Raw genomic sequence first — 26006 nt, 5'->3', positions numbered from 1 at the left:
TGGTGTCGGGGAATCACCGGGAGGAGATCGAGTTTTTTGTGACTCCGGCCACCTCCCGTGTGATTTTAGGTTTTCCCTGGATGTTGAAACACAATCCCCGGATCGATTGGCCGTCCGGGGTAGTGGTCCAGTGGAGCGAGACCTGCCATCGGGTATGTTTAGGTTCCTCGGTTCCTCCCGGTTCCCAGGCCAGGGAGGAGGTCAGAGCCCCGCCCAATCTAGGGACGGTGCCGGTGCAGTACCATGACCTTGCGGAGGTGTTCAGCAAGGATCTGGCACTCACCCTTCCCCCGCACCGCCCGTATGATTGTGCCATTGATTTGGTTCCAGGCGTTGAGTTCCCGTCCAGCAGGCTGTACAACCTCTCACGACCTGAACGCGAATCAATGGAGACCTACATCCGGGACTCTTTGGCTGCCGGGTTGATCCGGAATTCCACCTCCCCGATGGGTGCGGGTTTCTTTTTTGTGGGGAAAAAGGATGGCGGATTACGTCCATGCATTGATTACAGGGGGCTGAACGAAGTCACGGTTCGTAACCGATACCCCTTACCCTTGTTGGATTCGGTGTTCACGCCCCTGCATGGAGCCAAGATATTCACCAAGCTTGATCTTAGGAATGCGTATCACCTGGTTCGGATCCGGAAGGGAGACGAGTGGAAGACGGCATTTAACACCCCGTTGGGTCATTTTGAGTACCTGGTCATGCCGTTCGGTCTTACAAATGTTCCCGCGACGTTCCAAGCATTGGTTAATGATGTCTTGCGGGACTTCCTGCACCGATTCGTCTTCGTATATCTAGACGACATACTCATCTTTTCTCCGGATCCTGAGACTCATGTCCGACATGTACGTCAGGTCCTGCAGCGGTTATTGGAGAACCGGCTGTTTGTTAAGGGCGAGAAGTGTGGGTTTCACCGCACCTCTTTGTCCTTCCTGGGGTTCATCATCTCCCCCAACTCCGTCGCTCCTGATCCGGCCAAGGTTGCAGCGGTGAGAGACTGGCCCCAACCCACAAGCCGTAGGAAGCTGCAACAGTTCCTCGGCTTTGCAAATTTCTACAGGAGGTTCATTAAGGGCTACAGCCAGGTTGTTAGCCCCCTGACAGCCCTGACCTCACCAAAAGTCCCCTTCACCTGGTCGGATCGTTGCGATGCCGCGTTCAAGGAGTTGAAACGGCGCTTCTCGTCTGCACCCGTTCTGGTGCAGCCCGATCCTAGTTGCCAGTTAGTGGTTGAGGTGGACGCCTCGGACTCAGGGATAGGAGCTGTGCTGTCCCAGAGTGGGAAGACCGATAAGGTCCTTCATCCGTGTGCCTATTTTTCCCGCAGGTTGACCCCGGCTGAACGGAACTATGACGTCGGCAACCGAGAACTCCTTGCGGTGAAAGAGGCTCTTGAAGAGTGGAGACACCTGTTGGAGGGAACGTCCGTGCCATTCACGGTTTTCACTGACCACCGGAACCTGGAATATATCAGGACCGCCAGGCGGCTGAATCCCAGGCAAGCCCGCTGGTCACTGTTCTTCGGCCGTTTTGACTTCCGCATCACCTACCGGCCCGGGACCAAGAACCAGAAGTCGGATGCCTTGTCCCGGGTACACGAAGACGAGGTCAAGGCGGAGTTGTCGGATCCACCGGAACCCATCATCCCGGAGTCCACTATCGTGGCCACCCTCACCTGGGACGTAGAGAGAACCGTCCGGGAGGCCCTGGCACGAAGCCCGGACCCCGGGGCTGGACCAAAGAACAGACTTTACGTCCCACCAGAGGCAAGGGCTGCAGTCCTGGACTTCTGTCACAACTCTAAGCTCTCCTGTCATCCAGGGGTGCGAAGAACCGTGGCAGTTGTCCGGCAGCGCTTCTGGTGGGCGTCCCTGGAGGCCGACGTCCGGGATTATATCCAGGCCTGCACCACCTGTGCCAGGGGCAAGGCCGACCATCGCAAGGCTCCGGGACTGCTACAGCCGCTGCCCGTGCCTCATCGCCCCTGGTCCCACATCGGCCTGGATTTTGTCACGGGCCTCCCGCCGTCCCAGGGAAACACCGTGATCCTCACGATAGTGGACCGATTCTCCAAGGCGGCCCACTTCGTGGCCCTCCCGAAGCTACCAACGGCCCAGGAGACAGCGGACCTCCTGGTCCACCACGTCGTCCGCCTGCATGGGATACCATCAGACATCGTCTCCGATCGCGGTCCCCAGTTCTCCTCGCATGTCTGGAGGAGCTTTTGCCGGGAACTGGGGGCCACGGTCAGTCTCTCGTCCGGGTATCACCCCCAGACCAACGGGCAAGCAGAGCGGGCCAATCAAGAAATGGAGCAAACACTGCGTTGTGTGACAGCCGCGCACCCGGCGGCCTGGAGTACTCATCTGGCCTGGATCGAGTACGCCCACAACAGTCAAGTGTCATCAGCCACCGGCCTCTCCCCCTTTGAGGTGTGTTTGGGGTATCAGCCCCCGTTGTTCCCGGTGGTTGAGGGAGAGGTCGGTGTGCCCTCGGTCCAGGCCCACCTGCGGAAGTGCCGTCGGGTGTGGCGTGCCGCCCGTTCTGCTTTGCTGAAGGCCCGGATGAGGGCGAAGACCCATGCAGACCGGCGGCGGACCCCGGCCCCTACGTATCGCCCCGGGCAGGAAGTGTGGTTGTCCACCAAGGACATTCCACTGCAAGTGGCCTCCCCAAAACTCCAAGACAGGTACATAGGTCCGTTTAAAATTCTCAAGGTCATCAATCCCGCCGCAGTGAGGCTTCGGCTTCCAGCCTCACTGCGGATCCATCCAGTATTTCATGTGTCAAAAATCAAGCCCCATCACACCTCGCCCCTCTGTACACCCGGTCCGGCACCACCTCCTGCCCGGATCATCGATGGCGAGCCGGCTTGGACAGTGCGCCGGTTGTTGGACGTCCGACGGATGGGCCGGGGCTTTCAATATCTGGTGGACTGGGAGGGGTACGGTCCCGAAGAACGCTCCTGGGTGAAGAAGAGCTTCATCCTGGACCCGGCCCTCCTGGCCGACTTCTACTGTCGCCACCCGGACAAGCCCGGTCGGGCGCCAGGAGGCGCCCGTTGAGGGGGGGGTCCTGTTGTGTGGGCCACTGAAGAGGAGGTACTGCTGGCCCACCATCACCAGAGGGCGCCCTGCCTGGAGTGCGGGCTCCAGGCACCAGAGGGCGCCGCCGCCTCACGGGAGCAGCCTCGGTGACAGCTGTCACCCATCACCTGAGACAGCTGACGGCAATCATCAGTGGGGTATATCAGCAGGACGGCATCTCCACCTCATTGCCGAGATATCGTTTCTACCAGAGAGGTAACATATCAAAGCCTACTGAGTACACAGTTTTGACTGAGCTAGTTATTGGTTTACTGTTCCAACGAGAGGTGGAGGTACCTTTCCTGCCGTTCGGAGTTCTGGGTGCAAACGCGCCCCCATCTAACTGTTCTTTTTCCCTCGCCAGCAGTACCAGGTCCGACACGCGGAGGCAGTGGCCACCTGGGAGTTCGGGACTTGGCGGCTCCAGTATTCCCGGGGTCCTGTGGCGGAGGAAGCCGTGTGGTTCCGGTCTTACCTTGGAGAGGCGTCTCCTATCTTCGAGCCTGCCCACACGACACCTTTGTGTATTGACTTTTGTCCATTTCTGTAATTGGTTGTATTCGTTGTGCACATTCACAACAGTAAAGCGTTGTTATTTTGACTTACTCCATTGTCCGTTCATTTGCGCCCCCTGTTGTGGGTCCGTGTTCCTACACTTTCCCAACATTATGTACATGTGATTTCTTAGTTTTTTTATTTTTAATAAATTTGCAAAAATTAAAAAAAAACTTTTTCACATTGTCATTATGGGGTATTGTGTGTAGAATTTTGAGAAAAAAAAAAAAGATTTCATCCATTGTGGAATAAGGCTGTAACATGACAATATGTGGAAAATGAAGCACTATGAATACTTTATGGATGCGTTGTATAACCTATTCACGAATAACAATAATAACAGCATAACCTCATGCCATCTGCACCACACCTGCTGCTTTTCACTTTCCGCCTGCAGGAGTTTCTGGTTGCAATCCTGCTGCAGCCTGGTTAGTTTGTTTTGCACCTGCTGCAGCTCTGTCTGGCTGCGCACACGCAGCTCCTCAAACTGCCTCCGCAGCTGCTCCTCAGCCTGCTCCCGTTCAATCCTCAGTTCTGCACACTGCTGCTCCTGTCAGATGATACACACACCTGATGCTTTCACAGTGAGCTACACCATCTGATTTGACTGTGTCAATGTGTGTGTCACATTCTACCATATGTTTGTGTTCACTTTCCAGCTGCTCTCTGTGACTTTGCTCTTTGTCTTTCATGGCCAGCAGAGCATTCCTCTCCATCTGAGCTAGTTTCTCCTCCATGTTACATCGATCTTGTGTTGCTTCTGCAGTCTGCTTTTCAGCATCAGCATGCATCTGAGCAGTTTCATCTAGACATCAAAATGAACCCAAATCCCCAAAATGTCTGAGTGGAAAATCTTACAATTTGCACAGTTTTCTCATATTTATTCCCACACTTAATCCCAATTTGAGTTGGAAACCTTTGCCAGCCTACAGGATGATTATGAATCAGTTAAATTGTCTTGTAATTCTTGCTAATAGATGGCAGTTATCCAGATCTTCGTGTGGAACGTGCTAGCTTAACAGTGCTTATGTGAACCAGATGTGTGTTTTCATGATGCAGTGGGATGCTGGTCAGCTGAAAAAGCAGCTCCAGCAATCCCACAGCCCAGCTGCTGCAGAGCTCACAAATGAAATATGGATCTCATGTGGGCTATTAGAAAAGCTTCTCAACCAGGAGGCTTGGCATGGAGGACTGTGGGGTCTCTGAGGGAGGGGACTACTCACGCGTCAAGGCCTCATTAGCCAGGAGCAAACTGCGCCTGTCCCCTTCTATTCTTGCGTACTGAGACTCCAGTGTTGACACCAACTCCTGGCTTTCAAACAGAGCTGCCTCCAGGGACTCCTTCTCCACCCTGGAACAAAGAGGAAAAGTGGTTGGAGCTGTGAAAAAAGACCTTTGAACCACAAGGTGTAGAAGGTCATAAAATCCATGATCCATCACAAGTACAGGTTCCAAATAAAACCATGTTACTTAAAGAGTCCTTTCACATGAGACTTCAAAAAGAAGAATTTCCCAAAGAAGTAAAAAAAAAAAAAACTTCAATGGATACTGGCAGTTGGTGCAACTAAAGCTGGTCGCCCACTGCAGAATTTTAGCCCCAATTTCGTACCTGATTCCAAAAATGGGGAAATCAGGTATGATGTATTTCAATAGCAGTCTAAAATTGTGTGTCATATTAGTATACAACAGGTTAATGATTTTGAAAGCAGACAGTGACATGAGAGCTTCTGGGTACGGCGGTTATAACAAAACTTTTCCGCAAAGATAAATGTAACTGTTAACAACTGAAAACTGTCTTCTCCCGACCAGTGTGGCATGCTTTTCATGGAAATATGGATGTATATTTCCTGAGAAGATTTAAACCAGTCAGCGAAGGATAAGTCTTCAATTCACCACATTGACTACGGTGCCCAGTCAATTTCACCCCGCTGCAATGAGTGCAGTGATCAGGCTGGTGTGGAAAAGCTCGGTCAGTAAATATTGTGAAGCAGGTCAAAAAGTGACAAAGTGGACTTCCCACAAAGCATTTAATAATTTACAGGCGTACAGGGATGTTCCTGGGTAAAAAATTCAATGGACCCAAAGCCCCACTCACCATAAAAACAATGGCCATCTACCAGCCAGTCTGAGCACCTGCTGTAAATAATAAATGATTACAATGTATATGGATATTAATGCTTTAACAATGGTACATTTCCTGCTTTCAAGTGCTAGCATGTTATTGTTTGTCTTTCAGCTGCCTCCCCCTCCCACTTTTGTATAGGGTCACTGCAATGGATCCTGTCCAGAGCTGCACCAAGATCCTGCATTTGCCAATTCTGTACTACAGAGAGAAACACACAGCCTCTGGTCTTCCGAAGCCTCCTTCCAGCCAAGTCAGAACCTAGTCTGCTTACCTTCTGAGAGCTGATGTGATCAGGCATACACAGAGCAGACTCGCTGAACAGTTACCAGCTGAATAAGAAGAAATATAAACAAGTATATGCCTATCACAATGACTTCATTTTTTAAAATTTCTGGTGTTAACAATAAATCAGTTAAAGCCAAACTTAGTTTCAGAGTCAACATGGTTCAAACTGCATTACTTTATTCTTAAATAGTGAGTCAAGCACTCACAGTATTCACTATGACGAGCATTCTATGGCTTTGAAAAAACTAATTTTTGCAAAGCTGTAGAATGCTGGTTGTTGTGAAAGAGAGCAAGAGCGAGCGAGAGAGAGAGAGAGAGAGAGAGAGAGAGAGAGATGAGGAGATTGTTCGTTTAAGATATTCTACCTTAATGGTATGGATTCCATCACAACAAAGAACCACTGTCTACTGACCTATAACAGTACTTTTACCACCTATTAATACCTGTTACATCCTGTTTCAGGTCCTGATTGGAGTTTTTGCACCACACATGTAGCTGATCAGGTATCAAATATCAGCAATCATCTGGAGATTTTACCAAATCAGTCCGTGCCTAATGCCAACCTCAACACATGAAAGCAGGTACCAGTTTATTCCAGTTTGTGACCACAAACTGGGGACATTGGTGTTTAATCTGAAATGATCACCAAGAATTTCACAGGGTCAGACCAGACACACACCTTAGTGCAACCAGTTCCTGTGTGAGACCACAGGCTCTTCCTTCAGCAGAGATCAGCTTGACATCCAGAATGGCCTTGTCCTTGGACAGCTCTTCCCTGTCATTGATAGCTCTCTTTAGGGCTGTGACCTGCATCTCCAGCTCCTTCTTGCATGCACACAGCTCCTTCGAAACACTTTGCATTTGTCTGTTGACCTGGAGACACACATAAATAATACCATACATAAAAATAAATACATAAAAAATACTGTCATGTAACGAATTTAATGTACAGGTACATCGCAATAATTATACAATTATTATAATAATAATTTAGAATATCATTGAAAAGTTAACTTATTTCAGTAATTCAATTCAAAAAGTGATACTCATATAGATTCATTGCACAGTGATATACGAGGTCTATTAGAAAAGTATCCGACATTATTATTTTTTTCAAAAACCATATGGATTTGAATCACGTGTGATTGCGTGGTTTTTCCATCGAGTGATTATCCGAGAAATTGTGGATGTGCCTGGACATGCCAGAACATGTCCCGTTGCTGTGCGCCATGCGGCACCGCCGCGACGCGCGAAGCCTCCGCTCCTCTTTCCATGACAAAAACTCCTGTAACAGTGGAATGTGCCATTAATTTCCAAACTGGACGCTGTGTTTTATCCGGGACGTCGTCTGACTAGCACAGGAATTGTGAAAAGACGTGGACATCAGCACTTTTTTGGCACATTGAGACAGACGTGCGGAGGAATTCCGCGCGTCGTGGCGGTGCTGCATGGCGCAAAGCAACGCCGTGATGAAGCCTCACGGGACATGTTCTGGCATGTCCAGGCACATCCACAATTTCTCGGATAATCACTTGATGGAAAAACCACGCAATCACCGACAACTGTCTGAACGCCATCTCAAAGCCGTCCTGTGAGACCAAAACGGAGGTGGTTTTGTCTCGCTCCAGTAGCGAATCCATCGTGACGCGCGAAGCCTCTGCTCGGCTTTCCATGACAAAATCTCTTGTTAAAAGTGAAATCTGCTGGAAAATCGTTGATGTCCAGCTCTTGTGATAACCAGAGAAATGGCACACGATGGTCACGGATCCAGACAGCCATCCGTTTAGAAATGAAATGGTCGCTCAGCCTGTCGATGGTGGCTTCGGAGCGCGGCATGCCCCACAGCTGCTGGGGGCCGTCCTTAAAGCGACAGTAACACTCCTTATTCTCTACCAAGCCCGTAACATTTTCACCGAAAGCCAGATAAATTTTTCTAATGGTTTCCAGCTGCCAGTCTCTAACAGTTTCTGAAAAAATTCTGATGGAAAAAAAGCCCAAATCATTCATTTCCTGACAATGAAAATCCAACGAGAGGGCTGGACCACTCCTCACTCAAAGCCTGCTCACAGGCAAATGACGCAACCGACAGGCGTGAAAAAACTCACGCATGCGCACGAGGGTTCAAGCTTGTCTGACGCAATCACACGTGATTCAAATCCATATGGTTTTTGAAAAAAATAATAAGGTCGGATACTTTTCTAATAGACCTCGTATTTCAAGCATCTATTTTTGATGATGATGGCTTACAGCTAATAAAGTAACTCAGAAAATAAGAATATTGTGAAACAAATTCAATATTCTACTAGACACATGGTGTCAAACTCTAATCAGTTAAATAACTCAAAATACAGACCATTTACAGGTTCAGGCAACCGGTTGCTTGAGCCTTTAAACGGTCTCTCAGTCTGGTTCAGTAGGCGACAAAATCATGGGGAAGACTGCTGATTTGACAGTTGTCCAGAAGAGTCATTGACACCCTCCATAAGGAGGATAAGCCACAAAAGGTCATTGCCAAAGAAGCTGGCTTTTCACAGAATGCTGTCTCCACGTATATTAATGGAAAGTTGAGTGGAAGGAAACAGTGTAGTATGAAAAGGAGCACAAGCAACAGGCACAACTGCAGCCTTGAGAGGATTGTGAAGCAAAGCCCATTCCAGAATTTGGGGGAGATTCACAAGGAGTGGGCTCTGGCTGGAGTCAGTATCCAGGACATGGGCTACAAATGTTAAATAACTTGTGTCACTCTTGAACCAGCAACAACATCTAAAGCATCTTACCTGGGCTAAGGAGAAAAAGGACTGGATTGTTGTTCAGTGATTCAAAGTCCTCTTTTCAAATGAAAGTTAATTTTGCATTTCATTTGGAAATCAAAGTCTCAGAGTCTGGAGAAAGAGGCACAGAATCCAAACTGCTTGAGGTCCAGTGTGAAATTTCCACAGTGAGTGATGATTTGGGGTGTCATGTCATCTGCTGGTATTGGTCCACTGTGTTTTATCAAGTCCAAAGTCAGCGCAGCCATCTACCAGGACATTTTAGAGCACTTCATGCTTCCTTCTGCTGACAAGCTTTATGGAGATGGTGATTTCATTTTTCAGCTGGGCTTGGCACCTGGCCACAGTGCCAAAAGCACCAATACCTGGTTTAATGGCTATGGTATCACTGTGCTTGATTGGCTAGCAAATTTGCCCGATTTCAACCCCATAGAGAATCTATGGTGCATTGTCAAGAGGAATCAATCAATCAATCAATCAGTTTTATTTATATAGCGCCAAATCACAACAAACAGTTGCCCCAAGGCGCTTTATATTGTAAGGCAAAGCCATACAATAATTACGGAAAATGACTGACACTAGGCACGACAATGCAGATGAGCTGAAGGCTGCTATCAAAGCAACCTGGGCTTCCCTGACACCTCAGCAGTGCCACAGGCTGATCGCCTCTGTGTCATGCCGTATTGATGCAGTAATTCATGCCAAAGGAGTCCCAACCAAGTAGTGAGGGCATATACTGTACAGTACATGGACATACATTTCAGGAGGCCAACATTAAAAATTAAAATCCTTTTTTTGTTGGTCTTATGTCAGTAAGTCCCTTCGGCTGCTCCCTGTTTTCACTTGGGGTTACCACAGCAGATCCAAGGTGGCTCTGCATGTTGAGTTGGCACAGGTTTTAAACCAGATGTCCTTCCTGACACAACTCTACATTACATGGAGAAATGTGGCAGGGGTGAGGTTTGAACTGGGAACCTTCCGCACTGAAACCAAGTGCACTGATCACTTCTAATTTTCTGAGCTGCTGAATTTTGGGTTTTGATTAGCTGTAAGACATAATCATCAAAATTGTTGTTGTTGTCCATTTTGTTTGGGGTCGCCACAGCAGATAGAGCCAGATCCGCATTGGTATTCGGCACAGGTTTTATGCCAGATGCCCTTCCTGACGCAATTCCAGTGTTACCTGGAGAAACACACACAGCTGCTGGTGTTCCAAAGAGGTCACCGATCCAAGTACGAACCAGATGCCGCACTGCTTAGCTTCTGAGATCTGATGGAATCGGCTTACACAGAGCAGAACGGCTGCCATAATGATCAAAATTAAAAGCTATAAACGCTTGAAATATATCACTCTATCCTATCCTTACTCTGGATGGCATTACCCTGACCTCTAGTAATACTGTGAGAAATCTTGGAGTCTTTGTGATCACGATATGTCCTTCAATGCACATATTAATATGTAGGACTGCTTTTTTGCATTTGCGCAATATCTCTAAAATTAGAAAGGTCTCACAGCGATGCTGGAAAACTAATTCATGCATTTATTTCCTCTAGGCTGGACTATTGTAATTCATTATTATCAGGTTGTCCTAAAAGTTCCCTGAAAAGCCTTCAGTTAATTCAAAATTCTGCAGCTAGAGTACTGACAGGGACTAGAAGGAGAGAGCATATTTCACCCATATTGGCCTCTCTTCATTGGCTTCCTGTTAATTCTAGAATAGAATTTAAAATTCTTCTTCTTACTTATAAGGTTTTGAATAATCAGGTCTCATCTTATCTTAGGGACCTCATAGTACCATATCACCCCAATAGAGCGCTTCGCTCTCAGACTGCAAGCTAACTTGTAGTTCCTAGGGTTTTTAAGAGTAGAATGGGAGGCAGAGCCTTCAGCTTTCAGGCTCCTCTCCTGTGGAACCAGCTCCCAATTCAGATCAGGGAGACAGACACCCTCTCTACTTTTAAGATTAGGCTTAAAACTTTCCTTTTTGCTAAAGCTTATAGTTAGGGCTGGATCAGGTGACCCTGAATCATCCCTTAGTTATGCTGCTATAGACTTTGACTGCTGGGGGGTTCCCATGATGCACCGAGTGCTTCTTTCTCTTTTTGCTCTGTATGCACCACTCTGCATTTAATCATTAGTGATTGACCTCTGCTCTCTTCCACAGCATGTCTTTTTCCTGATTCTCTCCCCTCAGCCCCAACCAGTCCCAGCAGAAGACTGCCCCTCCCTGAGCCTGGTTCTGCGGGAGGTTTCTTCCTGTTAAAAGGGAGTTTTTCCTTCCCACTGTCGCCAAGTGCTTGCTCAGAGGGGGTCGTTTTGACCTTTGGGGTTTTTCTGTAATTATTGTATGGCTTTTGCCTTACAATATAAAGTGCCTTGGGGCAACTGTTTGTTGTGATTTGGTGCTATATAAATAAAATTGATTTGATTTGACTCTACGTGTAATGAATCTATATGAGTTTAATTTTTTGAATTGAATTACTTTTCAATGATATTCTAATTCCACAAGATGTACCTGTATGTGTTGCTGAAAGCAGATGCAGTGTGGTCCAAAAATTCCGTGAGCAGAAGTGTGAAAAGCAAAAGGATTTGTGTATGTGTTTTATAACAAAATGGTAAAGGGTTGAGAAGTAACAGCCAAACATTTTACAAAGGTCTAACTCATATTCCAACATGGAATTCCACAGCATATGCTCTCGCTGTCTGAATGTATTATATATCAGTGGTAGCTAATGCCTCATGCTCAAATACTTGAATTAACAAATTGGCCAAGTTAGGTTCATGTTATAAGTATTTTTTTAAACAACACCAAAAGTCCAATTATCTCCCCTCGAAGATCTTGAACTGGAAAACATTTCCTTCATGCACATCTTCATATGGTGCAATACCATTGTGCAAAGTTTCACTGAGATCCAAAAACCAATTTAGAAGGCGTTGCACTTATGGGACTCATGGAGAGATGGACAGACAGGGCCATTCCTATATACTCCTCAAACATTTGCTTTTCTATAACGACTGAGTAGATCATTGTCATTTGACTGGTGGCTTGTATGCCACGTGACATGGATTATTCGCATCATTTGCCATTGCGTTTCATTGACTGTGCAATAGTTCTTTTTTAGCGTGCAGTTTTGGTGCGTTTAGCTAAACACAGCGGAGTTTGTTTTGCTGATGTACAATGATTGAAGGAGCAAATTGACGGTGCTAATTCTTCTATCACAAAAAAAAAAACACAAACAAACAAAACAACAACAACAAAAAACAAATCTACTACACCATAAGCTGTCTAGAGGCATGAAGAGCTGTTAGGATGAAGTTAGGAAGAAGAGCTGGACAAATTTCTGACGTGATTTTTTGCTGGACTGAGGAAGTACACGAAGTCAGTGCACAGCATCACAGACTACATTGTCAGAAATACATGAAATATGTGACTGTTTTTGCAAGTTGACTGAGAACAATTTTGGACTCCTATTTAAAGTTCATGTTGGACTGTTGACGTCAAAGCACCAGTGATGCACACCAAAATGTAAGTCCCGTTTTTAATGTTTATTTTACAAATAATGAATGTTTATGAGTTCAGTGGTCAGTGTTGGGGAAAGTAACTTTGGAAAGTTACTTCATTAGTTAATTTATACAGTTATATTTTACAGTTACTTCATACAGTTAGTTCATTAGCAGCTGCGGACACCTTGTCGGCAGCTGCTGAATGTAATTAATAAAGTTACTCATAATCTAATTTGGTTATTTTTAAGATTTAGTACTCAGCAAAGTAACTATTAGTTACTTTGCTGATGAGTTACTTTGCTGATTGCTCAATCTTATGAGTAACCAAGTTACATTACTCGTTACCTTATTAGTTACATTACTTATTAGTTGCAAGTTTTCTGCAGATTCTAATAAAGTAATTGCATAATGCTGCTAATGAAGTAACTGCATAAAGCAACTGTATAAAGTAACTAAAAAAGTAACTTGTCAAAGTTACTTTTCACAACACTGTCAGTGGAACAAATATTTCATGAGGTGAAAGATGGAATGTTCCATTCAACGGAGCGAAGCCGAGTTGAACGGTACATTCCAGCTCTCACAGAATTAAATATCGGTTCCATTGAAAGAATTAAAAAACATTCATTATTTGTCCTATATAACGGCTAAAACAGATCCTTGTCATTTAATAGTTTATTAATTTATAAACAACAGAAAAGGGACTTACATTTCGGTGTTCCACTGCTGCTTTGACGTCAACAGTCCAACATAAACTTTTAATAGGAGTCCAGAATTGTTCTCAGTCATCTTGGAAAAATAGTTAGTCTGTGATACCGTGCAATGAGTTTGTGTACTTCCAAAAAATAAAAACAAGACTTTGTGTAGTTCCTCAGTCAAGCAAAAAATCATGTCAGAAATTTGTCCAGCTTTTATCCTAACAGCTCTTGCGTCCAGGCGGCTTACAGTGTAGTGGATGTTTTTTTTGTGTTAGAAGAATTAGCAGCATCAATTAGCTCCTTCAAATAGTCATCAGTAGTGTGAACATGCGCGGCAGTTGGGCGTGCAATAGCATATTTCATATAGCACCAAAATTGCACACTAAAAAGAACTATTGCACGGTAAATAAAACACAATGGCAAATGGTACAAATAATCCATGTCATGTGACATACAAGCCAACAATTAAATGACGAGGATCCACTCAGTCATTATATAAATATTAATAAAATATCAAATGACAAGGATCTATTTTAGCCGATACATAAAACAAATAATGAATATTTTTTCATTTATTGAATGCAACGTATATTTAATTCGAAATATTCATACCACTGAACTCATAAACATTCATTATTTGTATGACATGATATAGAAACTAACTACTGGAGCAAATGCAAAAGCTAAAGTGCAATGATAAGTGAGGTTACCCTGTTTATCCCAAATAACATTTACACTGTGCCGTGGCCCAATTCTGGGGCTGCATCCTTCTAAGGCTCTGTTCTACACAGATCTGTCCTTCAGAGACAGTCTAGCCCGCATTGTGCAGTTGTGTGTCATTATCTTTGCCTACCCCCTACCCCGTTACTTAGGTTACTATCTCACTGGGCTGTGTCAGCTTGGGAATGCATTTGCGAGGGATTTTGCAAGATTTCACGCAACATTCCTTGAGTGGTACCATCCCCTCGCATGAGTCGCAAGGTGTCACTCAGATGTCACCTGAATTTCCAACAGTTTGAATTTTGCAAGGTGACAAAGGTCCTCGCCAAGTACTCGCAGAGCTGACGCAAGGGTCGTAAAGCCCTCTGATTGTAGTCTCTGTGACTCATAATGTGCAAGAATCGTGAGAGAACTTTGTGAGAGGTTGATGATGGATGAAACGTCATTGTGAGTGAATGGAGACAAAAATGAGTATCTGACAGTACTGCAGATACGCCTACGAACAGCAATGCCTGTAACGTCGTTACTCCTCCTCGAAAAAAACAAAACAAAAAAGAAAGCAAAAATACTTGGGCAAATGGGAAAAGGTGCACGACAACAGCTATACGTATTGTAAGTATTGTTTACTTTTTCAGACTTTCACTGTTACATTGTTTTGGATGATTTTTTTTTTTTTTGTTAATTTATACACTTTTATAACAAGACATATTTTTTATACTTTGAAGCAGGACAGGATGCTCATATTGAAATTGTAAGTGAAAATTTATTTTGCACTAAAAATAAATTGCTAAATAATAATTTGTTTTCCGCATGTTCATATCATAACAAATGCATGTGTGCATCTACTTAAATTCAGGGTCAAGTCAATAGTCAAATGGTTAAAAATCATTTCACACACACGCTGGGAAGGGTGAAGGCAATGGTCAGTTGGCCGGTCAATGGAAATAGAGACTGGAATGGACGTCACGTGACTAGCGGCGTGCCTGAGGGTGGAGAGAGACCTTGATCCTGTTAAACAGAAGCGATATGAGGAGAAAAAAGGCAGCCAGTGCTTCACCATCAACTGCACGAACCACAAAAACAAATTCTCCAATACTAAAATGAACTGTACAAGAGCCTTAATGTAATTATGTAAAACAATTGTCTATTTTAAAGTCGTTATGCCGCAATTTAATGTCAATATACTGAGACTATAACGCAACGCCGTAAGTTCTTTTCATTAAGCTGCATTCACATGCGGAAACAAAAATGTTTAAATATATTTATGTCTATATATATACTTGCAGCTGTTGTTTAATATGATATGTACATGGTGGTCACAGGAGGCATTTAAATTTTAACAGTGTGGTTGGAGGGGATGGAAGAGGTACTTTTTACCCTGACTGAGGGTCAAAAGTCATAAATTCTGAATGGCTTTATATCTACTTGTAATAAAATGTTAGTAAAAATCATATATATGTTGTTGTCATTAAAAAACTAGCAGTAATATTACAGTGGAAAAAGCAGCAAGGTAAATGAGCACAATGGCAAGGCATACTTCAGATTAATATTTTAATACATAAGGATTTTTTTATCCAGACATGTATGGGTTCGTTAGACCTTTTAATTAGCATGAATACAACTTACAAGGCTTCATTTATAAAAATCCATTGAGAATTATGATGACAGGAAAAAAAAAAAATCACAGTAAATGAACAGAATGGAATATTTTCCACAAATTTCCACACTTTACATAAAACATTTTTTCTACCTAGACATGTATGGGTTCATCAGAAAGAGCAATGAAAGGGCTTTAAAACAAGCCTACTTTTATTAAAATCTGTTAACAAATAGCGACAATAGAGCGAGAAAACCGGCACAGTTTGTCGTAATTTCCCCAAATTTCTGCATTTTACATGAAAGTTTTTTTTTTTCACCCACACATGCATAGGTGCATTGGAAAGAGCTTTCAAAGGGCTTTGAAACAAGCCTACATTTATTAAAATCCATTAAGAAATAGTGACGCTAGTGCAAAAAAAGCAGTCAGTTTATTATTGATGAGCTGCACATTTCCACCCTTAGTAATGGCGCCTTCCTGTCCTGAGTGACGCTAATAGAGGCGCGCATGTCCATTCCAGTCTATATTTCCATGGGCCGGTCAGCCCATCACTCAGGTGTCCCTTATTTATTTTTCAGAGAGTTGGCAACCCTACCCGAGTCTGTTCTGCTTGAGGTTTCTCCCTCATTATCGTCAGGGGGAGTTTTTCCTTACCACTGCTGCCTGTGTGCTTGCTCGGTGGAGTTAGTAAGGTTTGACATTACCTGTGAGAAGCGTCTTGAGGCAGCATCGTTGTGATTTGGGGCTATATAAATAAAATTACTTAAATTGAATTGAACATGTCATTTGTACCGTTTCAGTGAAATTGTGAATCTGTCACTCATTTGCATGTTTGGTCGCTAATTCACATCTTCAACAACTCTCCAACAGTCACGCCCAGTGAGATGCTGACCTTTGGAACCTTGACAGCTGCCTGAAACAATCTGGCATAGTGGACACATTCCAAAGTTATTAACTTATTTAAAGTTTACTTATGGACATTATTTATTTACAACTGTACATATGGAGCCCGACATTACTTTTTTGTTGTTATTGTGGTTTTAAGTTTATCAACCAATTTATCTTGAAAACACTTCTTTTTCTATTCTTGATATATATCTTTGTCAATTCTAAACAGTCATGATTTTTTCCAGAGCTCCTCATATTAACATACTTTGGAAAAAAACAGTAAAAATATGTTGATATACAATTCATTATATGTCCAGAGTAGTTCTTCTTGTGTGACAGCACAGTGGTGAAAACAGTAAGTGTACTTGTCTCTCAAGAGAAAAATAAACCAGGTGCAATGCTGCCCAGAGCAGGAGTAGTGCTCAAAAAAAAAAAAAAAAACGTATAAAACCTGGTGGTGTCCTGCAGCAAAATTGGAGCAAATGGGTTTCAAAGCACAATAAATAACAACTCCATTTCAGTTCTACAGAAATGGCTAGTTTAAAAACAGCATGATAATATTAATTTAGCCATGTGATAAACTGGTGTCCTCTCCAGAGTGTACCCCGCCTCACACCCTATGACTGCTGGGAGAGGCTCCAGGCCCGTGTGACCCTTGACTGGAGTAAGTGGGTATAGAAAATAAATGAATGAATGAATATTAATTTAGCAAAAAATAAAAATTGGTGTTGGATGTATTGCTTTAATATCTAATATTTGTAAATCACAACAGCTTTATACCATATAATGTAATGTAAAGCTGTTCTGTAAAGGTATTTATGCATTTTTACTGTATTTTGTACAGAATAGTTCTGGCAACCACAGTTGTCAGTTTTTTTTGTTTGTTTGTTTTGGCTGCTTTTGTTGTTTGTTTTTTAACCATAAAACCAAGAGATTTTTTTACAGTATATTTTTTACAAAGAAATAAACCTTCAGCAGTTAGTGACCCAAATCAACTTGCTTGAAAGTACCAAGATGAGAAAAAATAACATCTCCTGAGCTTCACCTGAAATCCATCATGTGATTTACAGTGGAAAAAAAATACCGGTGAGGGACATTACATTAAGTAACAAGGGCAGTCATTCAGAATTCTGTATCCCCATAGTCACATCTGTAAGCATTTAGCTGTTAAATTGAATGTAAACTCAAAACAAACATAATACAAAAATTTAACTGTTATTAAAGTAATAAAGGGAAAAGTTGTCTGGCAATGTCAATGAAAGACAAAAAAGGGGAAAACACAAATCTAGGTAAAATTTAATTTACTCTTCCTTGAACTAAGGGTCCTTCCACCACAAAATCTAATCAAAATCCATGTAATCATTTATGATATACAGTACTGAAAGACAGGAGTGATCACAAAACCTCTGCCCTCTTCTGTCAGTTGGTGTATGATCACATATTATATAAAATAATGGTGTCACATTCCAGGGTTGATTCTCCTGGTTTGATGAGAAAACCATCATAACTCAATTGTGAAAGCCTGGTATTTCCCTGACATTATTGTTCTGCCACAGACAAGAGTCAAAGTTCTGAGAGTTAAATTGGATCACTATGATTTCTAATAGTCCACAGCAATAGCATGCTTAAAAAAACAGTCATGGTGATTTGATGTTAAATCAAACACAAATGAACTCACACCAGCTAAACATTGCATGATTATTTTCTGTCTTTTCTGTTAAAAAATGTGAATCACATGAATGTTATGGTGTGACAGGAGTCCAACAAGAGACTAAAACATAAGCCACTCCCAGGCCTCTTTCATACACAGCTGATATATTTTTACAGATATGTTATTTCAAATGTTTGGATTTCATTTGTCAGATTGTTTACTATAGGTTTGGAACATTTTAGCAGGGATATCCCAGTTTCAGACTGAGAACAGATAATAAAACAGAAAAGAATTCCTTTCATTCTTTGGAGACAAAGCAGGGAGATGTGAATCTGGTGAGGGATGGCTGGGAATACTTTAGCTGTTAATTTATTGGATTTTTTTGCTAAGCCCCCCACTAGATATTATATGTCTATCTATTTATCTTTTCCAGTTCACGTTTTACTCATGAAGATCTCTTGCTTGTTAATGTCCCAAGTTAGTCATAAAAAACACAGCAGGATTGAACCTTGTCTCCATATTGCACAGGAAGAAAAAGAGCACAACAGGGCAGATGTAGCCATGATTTTAATGTGACAACAAGCTCTGTAAACCTGCTGAAAGCTATTAATAGCACCAACATTGTTCTCCCATGTGGTAGGAGGTGTGAGGTGAGAACCTGAAAGGGAACTTTGGGGGTAGGAGCCCCTGACCTGTGAGTGCTGTTGCAGGGTCTGAGTGTTCTCCTTCTGCACCCGATTCAGCTCCGACTCAAGCTTCTGGCAGAGCTCTTGAAAATGAGTGTTAAAGTTCTCCAAAACCTGTTTCTGAGTGAGCAAATTGATCATCTCCTGTTGCACCCATGCTGTCTCCTCTCTGGCTGCTGCCCGCTCAACCTCAGCTTCCCGTCTGCGCTCACTGAATTCTGCCTTCTCACCTTCTGTCTGAAAACAAAACAAAAGTTTCATTACAGCAAGAGCAGTGTCACCACATCAGTGTTCCACTTGACACATACTGACCTGCAGCAGAATACGGTTCAACTCCACCTTGTCTTTGGCTAAGCCCTCACTCAGGCTCGCCATTTTAGCCAAGGAATCTCTCAGTGCAGCCTCCTCATTCTGCAGCTTGGTGAGAGCTAATTCCTGGATAGCACTGTGGGTCTCCAGCTATGGCATCATCAATTAGAAGTAGTACATGGGCCAAGCAGTTTTTTTTTGGTACCACTTAAGGGGACAAAGCAATGCTCACAATCCAAAGTATTGTACCATGGCCAACACAAGAATGCATGGCGGCTATTCCAGGGTGGTAGCTATAGCTATAGCCAGGTAGGGGTCAATGAAAGATTACACAGTGGTCAAAATTTGAATGTTATGGAGCTATGGGGTAAAAACATCTAAAGTGGTGACAAAGGTCAATTTCAGTTTGTGCAGGGGTCAAAAGTTAAACTCAGTCACATGGGGTTTGCAGCCAGTACATTCTGAGTGCCGGTCCTAAGCCCGGATAAATGAGGTCGATAGAAGGAGGAGAGGTGTCCACCAATTTTCATCAATTTTGTCAAATTTCAGCCACATGGATTGCACAGCCAGTACATTCTGAGTGCTGGACCCAAGCCCATAAAAAATGAGTAGGGTTGCGTCAGGAGCCATCCTTTGTAAAAGTTGCCAAAATCAAACATGAAGATCACAAACTGAACTTATATACTGGATTGGTTGAGGCCATGGTTAACAATAGCCGCCACTGGAATTATTGTCCAACAGGGTGCCACCAGACATTGGGCTACTGTTGGACAAAGAAGAAGAACAGGCAGAGAATATCTCCAAAAGCACGGGGAGAAGAGGAAAGTTAGAAGTGTCAAAGTGAGTTGGGACTTTGAATGTTGGCAGTATGAATGGTAAAGGGAGGAACTGGCTGACATGATGGGAGAATAGAAAGGTAGACATAATGTCTGTTCAAGAGACCAAGTGGAAGGGATGTAAGGTCAGGAGCATCTTACATGGACACAAACTGTTGTATCATGATGTAGATTGGCGGAGAAATGGTGCTGGGGTCATTCTAGTGGAAAAGTATATTAAGTGTGTGCTGGAAATTAAGTGAAGGGTGATGAGTGTGAAGTTGAAAATTGAAGGAGTGATGATGAATGTCTTCAATGCATAATGCAAGTAGGTTGTGAGATGAAGGAAAAAGAAGATTCCTAGAGTGAGTTAGATGAGGTGGTAGAGAGCATAAATGAGTAGTGACTGGAGCAGAATTCAGTGGCATGTTGGTGAAGGGAACAGAAGTGACGAGGAAGTAATGGGACAATATCCTATTAAGGAAAGGGCTGTGGAAGGGCAGATGGTGGAACATTTTGAAAAAAGAAAAAAAAAAACAGGATGGAAGTGGCTGTTGTGAAAAGTTATTTTAAGAACAAGGAGGAGCACAGGGTGACATGTAAGAGTGGAGGAAGGTGCACAAAGGTGGACTACATTCTATGTTCTATGTTTTATGAGATGCAACCTGAAAAATCTGAGATCGTAAGGTGGTGGCAGGGGAGAGTGTAGCTAGACACCATTGCACTGTGGTTTGTAGAATGACTTTGGAGCTGAAGAAGAAGAATAAGAGAGAAAGCTGAACCAAGGATCAGATGGTGGAAGGTGAAGGAGGAAAGCTGTCATGTGCAATTCAGAGAGGAGGGGAAACAGGATTGAGTGGTGATTTTGGACAACAGGAAAAGTACTGCAGACATGGTAAGGGAGACAACTAGGAAGGTACTGTGTGCAACATCTGGACAGTGGAAGGAAGAGAAGGAGACTTAGCAATGGAATAAAGATGCATGATGAGGTGAAAGGAGAAGTGACGAAAGTGAAGGAGAAGGCATACGAGGTCTATTAGAAAAGTATCCGACCTTATTTAAAAAAAAAAAAACCATATGGATTTGAATCGCGTGTGCTTGCGTGAGCCAACCTTGAACCTTCATGCGCATGCGTGATTTTTTTCACGCCTGTCGATTGCGTCATTCGCCTGTGAGCAGGCTTTGAGTGAGGAGTGGTCCACCCCCTCGGTGGATTTTCATTGTCAGAGAAATGGCTGAGAGACTGCCGCTTTGCTTGATCAAATTTTTTTTAGAAACTGTGAGGCACATTCATGTGGACACCATTCGAGAAATTCAGGTGGTTTTTGGTGAAAATTTTATGGGCTTCAAAGACATTAAGGGATGTTACTGTCCCTTTAAGGACGGTCCACAGCAGCTGTGGGGCGCGCTGTGCTCCAGCTGCCATCGACAGGCTGAGCGACCATTTCATTTCTAAACGGATCGCTCTGTGGATCCATGACCATCGTGTGCAATTTCTCTGGTTATCACAAGAGCTGGACATCAACTATTTTCCTGCAGATTTCACTTTTAACAAGAGATTTTGTCATGGAAAGGAGCGGAGGCTTCGCGCATCACAATGGATTTGCTGCTGGACCGACACAAAACCACCTCCGTTTTGGTCTCACAGGACGGCTTTGAGATGGCGTTCAGACAGCTGTCGGTGGTTTTTCAGTCGAGTGATTATCCAAGAAATTGTGGACGAGCCTGGACATGCCAGAACAGCCTCACAGTTTCTAAAAAAAATTTGATCAAGCAAAGCGGCAGTCTCACTCCTCACTCAAAGCCTGCTCACAGGCGAATGATGCAACCGACAGGCGTGAAAAAAATCACGCATGCGCATGAAGGTTCAAGGTTGGCTCACGCAAGCACACGTGATTCAAATCCATATGTTTTTTTTTTAAATAAGGTCGGATACTTTTCTAATAGACCTCGTATTGTGAGCTGTAGATGAAGTTGAACACTAAAGCAGGAGAAAAGAACTTGTACTTGTCATGGTTCGTGGTGGCTTGACCCTGAAAGTTGTAGGAGGCAAATGCAGACTCACAGACACAGGTGTTGGAGTAAGAAAAAATAACTTTATCTGGTAAGCTGGCAATAGGTTCGGTACACAGGAAATCAGTCAACGTAGTGGAGGTACGGGCAGGGAGCAAGCTGAGGCGGAGTCCAAAAAACAAGCACAGTTCCAAATACACGGCGACAGGAGTTCACAGGGCTGAGGCAGAGGCAAAGTCAAAAACTAGCAGAGTTCAGAGATAAGACGAGGCGGAAGTCGGTAACACAGGCAAGGTCAGAAATATTACGAGGCAAAACAGGACAAAGACATGAGGCTGGAAAGTGCAACATGCAACAATCTGACCATAATGCCCAACAGGGAGCAAGGTGGAGACCAGGGGTTCCCCTGAGGGACGCACGGGAACAGAGACAAAACTGGGATCAGGGATAAGGCGGGACGTGGTAGCGAGAAAAATCTTCTCCAGCATAACAGCAGCGATCAAACAGGAAAGACTAATAAACCTGAACAAGGAACGAAGGGGGGTGAGGACTTGCATGGGTACATCCTGCACAATCCAGGGAACACAACAAGAAAAAAGAACCAACAGCAACAACCCAACAAAAGGACAGAGGGGAAGACAAACAGACGATAGACATCAAAAATAGAACCCAAAGAACACCAAAAACAACTATGCCTGAAAACCAAAACCATGAATGTAGAGGATTGCCAAAAGTGAAAGTCCTGGCAAAAAAAGTAAGGGAGGAATGAAATAAAAAGGAACTCCACTGAACAAAAATCCTATGCAGAGCTAGGAAAGCGAGGGAACCAGAAAGGGAACCACATGTAAAGGAACACTGTGAAATAAGGACAAACAAAACAAGAAACAACCATTGGACAGAAGTTTTATGGGAACCATGGAGAGAATATAAACGCAAAGTACTGCTACATAAACAAATAAAAGGCAAAAGGTGCAAAAAAGAACCAAACTTACATAGAGGATGATCAATAATTGAAACTTGATGAATAGAACCAAGAGTGGCATTCGATGCAAAAGGACCTGGAGGGATGATCCATGCCGAACGTGAACCGAGTGGGGACCAGGGAGACATGAATTCAAGAAACCACCACAACAATAGCATGTTTGCTACTAGCAGGGTAATGTTAGCATGTAGGGACCAATCCGGAACAAGATTCAAAACACAAAACTGCTTACCAAGCCAAAACAACCAGAAGAGCATTACTTGCCAGAAACGGGAACCTAATGAACGGAGAAACTTGCCAAAATTTGCAGACGTGGAACCATGAAAAACTGACAGTAAAGCAATTTCACCTGGGGAGCTAACCAGGTCCCAAAAGAAATACAGATATTGAGAGAACTCATGTTTTAAGCAAACTTTGTAACAAATGACAACCGATAAGCTAAGAAATACTTAACACCAAAGAAATGCAGGAGCCCCATATTGTCCAGAAACAAGTCACCAAACAGTCTTCCTAAAGGGCACTGAAAATGGGAAAGCATGATTAGGAGAAATAACAAAAAACTCTCAGTTCCGCTGATTACGGCAGCAACAGTTCTCGTTGGGAAGAACTCTGAAGATCTGAGGAGAGACGTAAGTGATGAAGGGATGTCCTGTGTCGGACGCGCCATAGCCGACCCGGCTGGCTCTGCAGTCGTGTGTGGAAAAGCGCACGCCTTGTCAGATGCAGCTGACTTCACTGAAGACTGAGAAGCTGTGCGCGCTTCTGCATGCTGGACTGACAGGACTGGTGATCGTGGCCTGGTGCGCATGGCGGCAGAATCAGCTGTCTTCACTGAAGGCTGAGAAGCTGTGCACGCTACTGCATGCTAAGCTGACGGGACTGGAGATCATGGCCTGGCGCACACGGCGGCAGAATCAGCTGTCTTCGTTGAAGGCTGAGAAGCTGTGCGCGCTGCTGCATGCTGAACTGACGGAAATGGAGATCGTGGCCTGGCACGCACGGCGGCAGAATCAGCTGTCTTCGCTGAAGGCTGAGAAACAGGGCGTACTGCTGCTTCCTGGAGTAACGTGGCCATTGATGGTGGCAGCAAGTGCACCGTGAGAACATCGGACGTCGCTGGTTGAGTCTGGAATGGAGTGCGCGCCGTATGTGACGCCAGTGACGTTGGCACAGTTGTTTGAAACTCAGGCGTGACGAGCTGTGGTGATGCAGGCTGTTCAGCTGGCTTCTGGAGTGTGTGTGTCAGAGAAACCTCTGTGGGCGTGTGTGTCTCTCCGCTTGCTCCAGTGATGTCACGGCTGGTGCGACCGAGGGCTGAGGTGACGAGGTCTTGCCCGATGGCTCTGTGGGCACCAGGAGAGACATGTCCTCAGCAGAGAGGTCAGGCAAGTTGGGAACCTTCATTCCCGTGGGCGAGGAAGTCGTAGTGGCAGCAGGCTGGCGCGATGGCACCCGGAGCTTCCGAGGTGTGGGCACAGGGACCAGATGAGGCGGGACCGGAAATGGTGCTGGATCTGGTTCTTTGGACAGATTCAGCTCCGTGGGTTCCCGTCTGAACAGACTTCGTGGAGCAGGAATTGGAGGCAGGCAGGACGTGGGAGGTGTGGACGGCTGAGGAGGCGTGACTGCTTCGGCCGACAGCATGATGAAGCGGGGCGTGTCCAGACAGGTGTCATAGTTCTCTGATTCAAACAAGTAGTCCATTGGATCTTCAACACAGGTAGGAAGCCGACCTTGGTTAAAAAGAGTTTTGATATGTTTTAACTCTGGGAAGGCAGTTACCATTTTGGGTGCAGCATGTAGAAGGAGTTCTAAAGCAGAAATAATGCGCTGCTTGTTCCACTCACCTGAACTGTCTCTGAATTAAAAAAATAAGTCCTGTACGAGGTCTGTCAATAAAGTAATGGTCCTTTTTATTTTTTTTTTAATTATATGGATTTGAATCACGTGTGATTACATCAGCCAAGGTTGAACCCTCGTGCGCATGCGTGAGTTTTTCCATGCCTGTCGGTGACGTCATTCGCCTGTGAGCACGGCTTGTGGGAGGAGTGCTCCACCCCCCTCGTCGGATTTTTTCTTGTGAAAAAATGGCTGAATGCTTGGAGCAGCGCTACTGCATTAAATTCTGCCAGAAACTTGGCTACAGCCAGGCAGAAATGATTCGAAAAATCCAAACGGCTTTCGGAGATGAAGCCATGAGCAGCACACGGATTAAGGAGTGGTACAACCGGTTTAAAGACGGGCGCGTAATGGTGGAGAGCGAGCCGCGCTCCGGTCGGCCGTCAATGAGCCGAAATGACGAGATCGTTTCCAAAAGTGCACGCTGTGGTTATGCGGGATCGTCGTGTGACTGTCCGCGAAATAGCGGAGGAGGTGGACATTAACAGGACTTCGGCACATTCCATCGTGACGGAAGATTTGGGCATGAAACGAGTGGCGGCGATGTTCGTGCCAAAATTGCTGACGGCGGAGCAAAAGCAACATCATGTCGAAGTCTCACAGGGCATGCTGGACTCCATTCACACTGATCCCAGCTTTATGGACACCATAATCACCGGTGATGAGTCCTGGGTGTACGGGTACGACCCGGAAACCAAATTCCAGTCGTCACAGTGGAAGCATTCCACGTCGCCAAGACCGAAGAAGGCGCGCCAAGTGCGCAGCAACATCAAGGTAATGCTGACTGTTTTTTTTTACTCCCGTGGTGTGGTACACGAGTACGCACCACAGGGTCAAACAATAACAAAGGAGTATTACACGGATGTCCTCTGTCGTCTACGTGATGGTGTGCGGCGCAAGAGACCGGAGTTGTGGGCCAGAGGAAATTGGCGCCGCCACCACGACAACGCGCCAGCTCATTCCTCTCATTTAATTCAGACTTATTTGACCAAAAACCAGACTCCGGTGGTTCAACAGGCGCCTTACTCTCCTGACATGGCCCCTTGCGACTTCTGGCTCTTCCCAAAACTTAAAATACCATTAAAAGGAACGCGGTTTGAGACAAGAGAGGCCATCATGGCTGTGACGATGGCGGAGCTGTGCACCATCGCGAAAAAGGCTTTCTTGGAATGCTTCCAACAGTGGCGACACCACTGGGAGAAGTGTGTGGAGTCCCAAGGAGAGTACTTCGAGGGTGATTAGGTTTCCAACCCTCCAGGTAAGCCAGTTTTTTTTTTCCCAGCCAATGGTCCGATACTTTATTGACAGACCTCGTATTTTGAAGAGAAATTCTGCCCTCTGCTGGAGTGATGACTCCTCTGTCTCAGATGAGGAATCCTCATCTAAGTCAACCCACTCAGTGTCGTCATCGCATGGTGGGC

The 26006-nt window shown here is 44.6% G+C and overlaps 1 protein-coding gene across 1 annotated transcript in view; it reads right to left on the bottom strand.

The window, feature by feature from the left end:
• crocc2 (ciliary rootlet coiled-coil, rootletin family member 2) overlaps nucleotides 1-26006 on the bottom strand; it is a 326949-nt gene that overhangs the window by 114209 nt on the left and 186734 nt on the right. Inside the window, exons 15-20 of the mRNA XM_034179233.1 lie at nucleotides 18880-19026; nucleotides 18574-18804; nucleotides 6734-6927; nucleotides 4868-4995; nucleotides 4280-4449; nucleotides 4015-4194 (exon numbers count right to left, since the gene is read on the bottom strand). Coding sequence (XP_034035124.1) covers nucleotides 4015-4194; nucleotides 4280-4449; nucleotides 4868-4995; nucleotides 6734-6927; nucleotides 18574-18804; nucleotides 18880-19026 — 1050 coding nt within the window. The remainder of the gene's footprint in view (nucleotides 1-4014; nucleotides 4195-4279; nucleotides 4450-4867; nucleotides 4996-6733; nucleotides 6928-18573; nucleotides 18805-18879; nucleotides 19027-26006) is intronic.

The sequence above is a fragment of the Thalassophryne amazonica genome, chromosome 10, assembly GCF_902500255.1.
Source record: "Thalassophryne amazonica chromosome 10, fThaAma1.1, whole genome shotgun sequence".
In the NCBI taxonomy this organism is placed as follows: domain Eukaryota; kingdom Metazoa; phylum Chordata; class Actinopteri; order Batrachoidiformes; family Batrachoididae; genus Thalassophryne; species Thalassophryne amazonica.
This window is presented reverse-complemented; position numbering and strand designations above follow the sequence as displayed.